Source organism: Genypterus blacodes, unplaced genomic scaffold (genome assembly GCF_046128005.1).
Source record: "Genypterus blacodes isolate CSIRO-AG114 ecotype Tasmania unplaced genomic scaffold, CSIRO-AGI_Gbla_v1 ptg000067l_1, whole genome shotgun sequence".
NCBI lineage: Eukaryota > Metazoa > Chordata > Actinopteri > Ophidiiformes > Ophidiidae > Genypterus > Genypterus blacodes.
The window spans coordinates 13,685,623-13,694,458 of record NW_027466879.1 but is presented as its reverse complement, the minus strand read 5'-3'; the positions used below and the strand labels follow the sequence as shown (position 1 = coordinate 13,694,458).

Genomic DNA, 8,836 nt, shown 5'->3' with positions numbered 1-8,836 from the left:
CAAACAGGCTCACATTGCTCATTCCTTCCTCCCTGATGGAAGAAATAATAGTTTACAAAGAGGATGGCATCTCTCTCTCTCTCTCTCTCTCTATCCATCTATTTTAACTTATTGTCTTTGCACAAAAAATCCTCAATTTCCATTTAACTCATGTTAACAGTGGGACGTCCAATTGCCGGTTAAGGAAACCATGACGTTTCAATAGGGGGGGAGTCTAAATGGATGAGAAGCGCTGTTGAAGGAGCTACTTGCTGTGGTTGCCGCCCAAAAACCGTGACTCTGGTGGGACTCGAACCCACAACCTTTGAATTACTTCCCCTTCCAATTACTTCACCTTTGAGTTACCTCACCTAGAAGTCCAATGCGCTATCCATTGTGCCACAGAGCCACATGTCTTTTGCTTAATCCTTCCATTTCTCAATCTATTTATCTATCTCTCTATTTCTAAATTATTATCTTTGCACATAAATTCCTTTATTTCCATTCAACTCATCTTAATAGTGGGACGTCCAATTGCCAGTTAAAGAAACCATGACATTTCAATAGGAGGTGAGTTGAAATGGATGCGAAGGAGTGTTTAAGGAGCTACCTGCTGTAGTCTGCTGCCCAAAAACCTTGACTCTGGTGGGACTCGAACCCACAACCTTTGAATTACTTCCCCTTTGAATTACATCGCCCAGAAGTCAAATGCGCTATCCATTGTGCCACAGAGCCACATATCTGTTGCTTAATCCCTCCATTTCTCAATCTATTTATCCATCTCTCTATTTCTTAATTGTTATTTTAGCACATAAATTCCTTTATTTCCATTCAACGCACGAGAGAAGTCCAGTTCCCTATTGAAGAAGCTAAGATTTTAATGGGGGGGAGTCGAAATGGATGAGTAGTGCTGTTGAAGGAGCTACTTGCTGTAGTTTGCCGCCCAAAACCTCGACTCTGGTGGGACTCGAACCCACAACCTTTGAATTACTTGCCCTTCAAATTACTTCACCTTTGAATTACGTCACCTAGAAGTCCAATGCGCTATCCATTGTGCCACAGAGCCACATATCTGTTGCTTAATCCCTCCATTTCTCAATCTATTTATCTATCTCTCTTTTTCTAAATTATTATCTTTGCAAATAAATTCCTTTATTTCCATTCAACTCATCTTAATAGTGGGATGTCCAATTGCCGGTTAAGGAAAACATGACATTTCAATAGGAGGGGAGTCGAAATGGATGAGCAGGGGTGTTTAAGGAGCTACTTGCTGTGGTTTGCCGCCCAAAAACCTCGACTCTGGTGGGACTCGAACCCACAACCTTTGAATTACTTCCCCTTTGATTTACTTCTCCTTTGAATTACGTCACCTAGAAGTCCAATGCGCTATCCATTGTGCCACAGAGCCACATATCTGTTGCCTAATCCCTCCATTTCCCAATCTATTTATCTATCTCTCTATTTCTAAATTATTATCTTTGCACATAAATTCCTTTATTTCCATTCAACGCATCTTGATAGAGGGAAGTCCCGTTCCCTGTTGAAGAAACTATAACATTTTAATGGTGGGGAATTGAAATTGATGAGAAGGGCTGTTTATGAAGCGTCTTGCTGTACTGTGCTGCCCAAAAACCTCGACACTGGTGGGACTGGAACCCACAACCTTTGAATTTCTTCACCTTTGAATTACACCACCTAGAAGTCCAATGCGCTATCCATTGCGCCACAGAGCCAGATATCGGTGTCAATAAATCAATCAATCTATCAATCTATCTATCTATCTATCTATCTATCTATCTATCTATCTATCTATCTATCTATCTATCTATCTATCTATCTATCTATCTATCTATCTATCTATCTATCTATCTATCTATCTATCTATCTATCTATCTATCCATCTATCTATCTATCTATCTATCTATCTATCTATCCATCCATTTACCCAGTGTGTCTCTTGATTGTGCAGCAGCTTTAACTGTATGTAAAACACAGTGTATAACAGACTAATTGACCTGTTAGCGGCTGCAGGCTCTCTGCTGGATGAGCCCATTGCGCCATTATCTCTCTCTCCCTCAGGTATATCGCCGTACTGCTAATCCCATCGCACATGCATCATTACCTACCATATAGCATAAGGCGGCTTTTCTTTACAGCCTGTGGTTTAATTAAATTTGGGCTCTAAATATTTGATTCGTACCCTACATTTAGATGAAAAGAGCCAGGTACCAGCCGTCATGAGTGATTAGAGTTAAGGAGCATGGGTGGGAGAGAGAGAGAGAGAGAGAGAGAGAGAGAGAGAGAGAGAGAGAGAGAGAGAGAGAGAGAGAGAGAGAGAGAGAGAGAGAGAGAGAGAGAGAGAGAGAGAGACATAGTATGTCACACATTTTGCAAAATATATACTGCTTCATCTCCATCTGATTCAAAGCCTACATCATAAATGTAAATGCATTATATACCTAAACTAAAATCCCTATTGATCTGCAAAAGTATATCACATAACATAACATGTATGTGTGTAAAATATATCACACACACGTTGTCAGACATTGTGACACATTTAAGTTGTCTTTTATAGCTCAACATCAAACAAACAAACAAACAAACAAACACAACTTTCATCATGTTTATCCTCCTTCATTATGTCATCAAACCTCAGCAGGTAAATTGATCTGGAAAAACACACACAATCCTATAAGGCCTAAGTTATTACACCTGACCTTCCTCATCCTCATCATCTAGATATTCCAGGATTTGTTCCCGCATTACCAACAGCCCAAGCAAGGACACACTGCCTCTGAATCGTATATGGTATCTAATAATTTTTATTACTAGCAAATAATCCCACATATGACCTCAAATGCCTGGACTAGTTTTGTGGTCTGGATACAAATATAGTGAAAAAATGAAAATGAATTCCAATTTTGTTGACATAATTCATTTGAATTATCAGCCAAGGTCACAGCAGTCAAGCAAAGCAGATGAATCCATTTCCCCTCACACCAAAGAGTTTCTGATCTAATCAAATTATTACAGCATCTTAAAATTTATCACCAAAAGTGAAATTGTATAACAAGGTCAGCTTTACTCTTTTGTTTTTAGAGAGAAAAACTTCTTAGAAGATCTCTCATCTGATTAAAGAAACACAACTTTCAGACTTGTCAAGTTGAATATTGGTGTATTGTGCAGTGGAAACGTGTCCAGAATTAATATTCTGATACATGAATCAAACCCTTTTTAGTTTACAAGCAGCTTTTGTCACTTAACAGGGAATCATTACATTTTTTGAAAAATGTTTGTAATGTGATAATCAAAGGTTTTTAGACACCAACACGCACCAGTGATCATCTTATTACAGCTGTTTGTGTGAGAGTCATGAGGAGTTATAAACCACAACCACATGGAGGAGGCAGAAGAGCCAAATCAAAGGGACTTTGATGGCCCATGTGAATTTCTCTCTTGGATTTGATCCTACAAATGACCTTTTAATTAACACAATGTTAAGTTACTGGAGCTACTCGCTACACAGGGACAAAGCAGCATTCATCCCCCTGTTCCCAGTAACAAAGTGTTTGATGCCACTGCTGATTAGATGCTGACAATAGAGACACGATGTCCGCTTTCTTCCTCCAATTGAGGATTTCAATCACGTCCACTTGCTGAGTTCTGACCTTCCATCGTTCTGCTCCGCTCTGTTTTTACGAGTCGAGTCCAGATGATCAACTTGGATCATTCGTACGTCCTCAGATGTTTTAATTGGCCCACTGATCGTCCAACTCCATAAATAAACACGACACATAAAACGAGAAACTCTTGAAAAAAAAATGCATTCTTAGAAAATGTATCCGAGGAATGACAAACACAGGATAAACTGTCTGCTCACATAGTAACACAATAACAAAGCAGAGGAATCAGTGCTTTTATGTCCCACAAGCATTTTCTCTTTTACATTGGGGCAAAATGACACGTATAGCCACAATAAAACGCGACAGAATATTCAAAAGAGACACGGATTCAGTTACTCAAACACGTCATTAAATAACCAAAGAGACGAGATAGCAAAAGAAGAAATAAATAAGTAAATAAATACGTTTGCTATGCTAAACGATTGCCGTACACAAATTTGGCTTTTTGGCCATTATCATACCTCCTTTGCATGTAGGATTTTTTGCATAAAGTCATAAACGCCATAAAAACAATGTTGTGCAAAATGATGAGCCGCACGTCCACAGTTTGATCCGCCAGCTCTGCACTGCAGCAGCTCCAGTTCATGGGAGCGTCCGGCTGCGTCTCAACAGGTGTTTTAGTGCATCAGAAATGTCCCAATATTAATGTGGTGCAGATTCCAGCTATTTACCTACAAGAAAAAAAGAACAGTTAAGTTAAAGATGAATGAGGTTATATCCATAGATTAAGGTCAAAGGTCAATTGAATTGTATTTTCAAAGCAAATATGGTGATAAATGACCAGATACAGTTATATTCCATAAATCAAATAACTCTTAAATCCATTGATAACTGCAGCCTGAGACAAGCTGCTTGTGTGGTGTGTGTGCGTGTCACCACTTCACTCAATTCTTCTGTGTGAGTGCAGAGTCTCACCTGCTTCACCTCTTCATCACCGCTCTGAATGCAGTGATCTTGTCGCTGTCCTGCACAGTCCCGCAGGCGTCACTGAGGTCGGACGACTCCGTCTCTGCTTTGCCTCCAGAGAATCCTGTACATGGTCAGATCAAAGCGCCTTTAAGCCTGAGTGCATGCTGACCGGCTCGAACACAAACTAAAAATGTCCTTTTCAGATATCCAACAACACATTTGAGCGAGCAGGCACTATGTGTGTGAGAGCATTAAAGGTAAATAACTGTATTCCTGCCTGTAACACACATTTTTATCTCTTACAATACGTAGAACATTGCAGATGTAAGGTGACCTACCCTCAACACTGGAGTACTGACAGGTGTCTGGGAGTGTGGCATAGGGAGAGCAGTGCAAGTGGAGGCCTTTATGACTGTAGCTGCCGGTGCCGTAGACTTTGGAGTGCAAGGTTGAGCCTTCGTGGAAGGAGCTCTCAGTATTGATGACAGTGCTTGATTCGTGGAGGCCTCGTATGTCCCTGCTCTGTCCGGTAGGAGCCCCCAGAAGCTTGGTGCTCTGAAGCTGACAGTCCCCGCCTAAGCTGCCTGTCCTCAGCTCAGAGCTGTGCTGAGGGCTCAGTATAACCCCCGAAGCTGCCGTACGAGCCAATGACCAGATCCTGGGCTTGTCTGTCACCTCAAAGTGGGACAGGGACATGGTTCCTGCGGGCCCCGTTGAGCACGGCGCCTTGGACACTACGGGATCCAGGAAGTCAGACGGAAGAGGAGGGAGGGCAGCCACGTTCTTGAGAGCGCAGGGGAATGCGTGGTAGCTGTTGGCCAAGCTCAGGTGCAGCTCGGAGCTGCAGTCTCTCTTTTGAGGGACCCCAGATAACGACATGGCCCTCTGGAGGTCATGCTCATCTGGAGCCAGCTTTTCACAGTCACTGTCCAGCTTTTCACAGTCGTCATCCTCGATATCCTCCAGATCACTCAAACGCAAGTCCTTCTCCTCCTTGCAATCGCTGGAGTCTGAATGAGCATGAGAGCACAGGAATTGATATTGTGACTGTAGTGAGATGTTTACATTTTTATGCAATTACTTTGTTTGTTGCTAGTCTGAATAGTGGACAACATTGCCTCACATTTGTGACAAATACCCTTTTTTTTTATTATTTAGATCAACAACACTTCAACAAATCATTCATGATTACCTTTGGTGAGACAATCTTGGTCATCCTTCTTGTCATCACCGGCCTTATTCTTTGGTGACCAGGTCATCTTGTTCTCCTTCTTTAGCCTCCTCCTGGCGTTGGCGAACCAGGTAGAGACTTGGGTGAGGGTCATCTTGGTGATGATGGCCAGCATGATCTTCTCACCCTTAGTGGGATAGGGGTTCTTGCGATGCTCATACAACCATGTTTTTAGGGTGCTGGTGGTTTCACGAGTAGCATTCTTTCTTCTGGCCGTACCGTTGAAGTCTACACTTCCGTATCTAGAGGGGGGATACAGATACGGAGGGATATTGGCCATTAGTCCTTAAACACGCACCCTGACTCCTTCTCGTTCTCCGCTGTTTGTTATACATCTCTCTCTTCCTCAGGTGACCTTTGAACTGAATGTGTCGTATCCGCAAAAAAATTATCATTACTATTACTTAGCTAAAGGGACATGTAGATCACAAAAAAATGTAAGCAAATAAACAGAGCTTACCTGTCATATTGATACTGGCCCAGTGAATGGTCATACGGATAGTAAGCAGCGGTTTGAGTGATGCCAGAGTGTAAAGTGCCTGTGCTGTCCTTGATGTCATACTGTGGGTTCTGTAAACAAAAATAACCTTGTTAAAGTAACACAGTCTGAGAATTGACGTTAAAGTTATTTGTCAACTTTTCCTCAAGGATTTTGAAGTATCAGCCCACGTGAACTGCAATTTCATATTTGCGTGCCCTTTAATCAAGAGTTAATAACACCAACCTAGACTGATTTTCACTAGGAATTAATTTCTGCATGTTCCATAAATATTTTCTTTGAACTTGATTAATATTTGCAAGTATTATTAGATTTATTAGATTTTTTGCTGTGTTGATTAAGTACCAATATTAATCGTGGTGACATTTAAGAAACTTCCTGTGCTGCAACATTTACATTTAACAAGTCATCCTCTCCTGTATCCTCACCAAACTCTGTATGGAGGGAATATTCCACTTTTTCAACATGCAAATTCAGGAGTTGCCAACACTTTGAAACAAGAGCGAGTGAAATTAATCTACTTTAATATGAATATAATGTAATTCAAGCCAATCACAGAGACAAAATCCCTCTGCTTTGCCTCAAACTCTCACCTCCCCTCAGCGTTTCCCGCTTGTTTTACTAGAGAATTAATGTTGACTGAATACTGATTAAACAGCTTGTCAACATGGATATTTTAACAGTGTGTGTGAGATTAATTGATGAACAAAACCGCGGTTGATCGATCTGCTGGAGAATATACACACCCCATCCTCCACTCCCCCATCATTTTTGTGTGTGTGTGTGCGTGAAATGAGGCTGAAAGTGAGCCCACCAGAGTGGAGTAGAGAGCGGGTGGGTCGGTGCCGTATGGGAAGTAGTTGGCGTAGTTCTGTCCGGTTGCGGCGTAAGGAGAGCCGTACATCCCCAGCGCCGCGTTCAGCTCCGTCCGGCTGCTCGCCAGGAGCCGGTTCTCGTAGGAGGGGCAGCAGAAGGAGGCTGCGGCGGCGGCGGCGGCAGCAGCGGCGGCAGCGGCGGTGGCGGTCTGGGAGCCGCCTGTCCCGTCAGAGACCGACCTGGAAATCGAATCGCAGCAAGTCGTACTGGGGTTTGCCGACACGAAAAACTGCATGAAGAAGAATCGGTAGACAGAAACGGTCACTGTCTGTTCCCAGCTTCCTATCTGGATGTTCTAGCGTGTGTGTGTGTGTGTGTGTTGTGTGTGTGTGATAACTCTGAAATAATTATAGAGGCGATATCCATCTCCAGTAAGTTGCTCCGTCTGGGGTTCAGGCTTGAAATCTTAAAAATTGACGGTAAAGTGACGTGATTTTGTTTATTTCTCGCGTTAAGTTGCGCGTCGTTTGCGCATAAAAGTCAGCTGTCATTATTGTTTACGATCGAGGTAAGAGCTGGATTCCTGGAATAGCAGAAAGTCGCGTGTGCGTTAGAAAACAAGCACACTAATCTCACTCCAGTTTCCGTTTTTCATCTTAAAAATACGACCAAAGATTGAACATCTAATTCAAAGTCGTTGGATTTATATTAAAGCAGATATCTATTTAAATTGAACCACATTTATGCGCAATCCGTGCGTAAAAACCGAGTTACTCCAGTTGATCTCCGGCTTGAAAATGACCATTTGTACACAGGGGAAGAAAGTCTAAAGCACGTCACAAACTACTGATCCACAAACGCTCTTCTTCAAAATTCAAACAGTTGAAGTTTAATTATAATCCACTGAGCGATAAAGGCAAATAAAAGTTGGGTAATAACTTTGCCTGCAGAGTAACTTTCGCCCCTTAACCGACTTGGAACTTTTTCAAACTTCTCATTAAGAGCAAAACGCTAATTCAAAATGTAAATCAATCGCTTCAATTATGATTTAAAACCTTTGAAAATCATCCCATTTCACTTCATTCTTAACATTTGACGAATTTCAACACAAACTTTGGCGATGTGTGCAGAATGCGTAACAGTCTCGCCTCGCTTGGAATAGGTGACATACATCTCTATTGTCATCAGAAAAACACGTCAGTTCATTCATAATTCAGTGTAATTGGACACGGGTGCGAGTATATCGATATTTAATCCAACAACTAAAGCAACCTACATGAAAACGATCCGTCAGATACAGTCAAAACACTTATTCAGTCAGTCAAGTTTGTTAAAGAATGACGCCAGGAATGAAATAAAGACAATATCAAATAAATAAATATGAGTGTATGACCCAAAACATATGTATATGCGTAATAAAAAAACAGTGTCTTACCTGTGAAGTTGCATTGTAGGGGTATCCAAACTGAGAGAAAGACATAGCTGCTTCTTTTGTTACCATCAGCAATATTCTTCACCCTTGATCGATTGCAACCCAAATCTACTTCAAATCCACCGTCTTACACACATTTCCACGCACGGCCTTTCGCTCAATAATAGATGACTTCACTCATAGGAGGGAGACTTTTTAAGACGGTACCGGCTGCAGATTGTTTTATATGAATGAATAATCCCCCCAAGGAGCCGGTGAGAAATGAAATTAAGCTTCATTAAGTG

The 8,836-nt window shown here is 41.7% G+C and overlaps 1 protein-coding gene and 4 non-coding genes across 5 annotated transcripts; all 5 read right to left on the bottom strand.

The window, feature by feature from the left end:
- Window positions 1-274: 274 nt before the first annotated feature.
- Window positions 275-388, bottom strand: trnar-ucu (transfer RNA arginine (anticodon UCU)). Its single transcript has 2 exons — window positions 352-388; window positions 275-310 (listed from the first exon to the last, which is right to left on the bottom strand). It is a non-coding gene; the product is annotated as a tRNA-Arg (tRNA).
- Window positions 389-616: 228 nt separating this feature from the next.
- trnar-ucu (transfer RNA arginine (anticodon UCU)) lies at window positions 617-714 on the bottom strand. The gene is made up of 2 exons: window positions 678-714; window positions 617-651 (listed from the first exon to the last, which is right to left on the bottom strand). It is a non-coding gene; the product is annotated as a tRNA-Arg (tRNA).
- Window positions 715-931: 217 nt separating this feature from the next.
- trnar-ucu (transfer RNA arginine (anticodon UCU)) lies at window positions 932-1,045 on the bottom strand. Its single transcript has 2 exons — window positions 1,009-1,045; window positions 932-967 (listed from the first exon to the last, which is right to left on the bottom strand). It is a non-coding gene; the product is annotated as a tRNA-Arg (tRNA).
- Window positions 1,046-1,273: 228 nt separating this feature from the next.
- Window positions 1,274-1,387, bottom strand: trnar-ucu (transfer RNA arginine (anticodon UCU)). Its single transcript has 2 exons — window positions 1,351-1,387; window positions 1,274-1,309 (listed from the first exon to the last, which is right to left on the bottom strand). It is a non-coding gene; the product is annotated as a tRNA-Arg (tRNA).
- Window positions 1,388-4,585: 3,198 nt separating this feature from the next.
- On the bottom strand, window positions 4,586-8,621 carry irx6a (iroquois homeobox 6a). The gene is made up of 6 exons (XM_076156319.1): window positions 8,556-8,621; window positions 7,119-7,409; window positions 6,266-6,375; window positions 5,779-6,047; window positions 4,913-5,584; window positions 4,586-4,695 (listed from the first exon to the last, which is right to left on the bottom strand). The coding sequence occupies exons 1-6, from the start codon at window positions 8,619-8,621 to the stop codon at window positions 4,586-4,588; spliced, it is 1,518 nt and encodes a 505-aa protein (XP_076012434.1).
- Window positions 8,622-8,836: the final 215 nt, after the last annotated feature.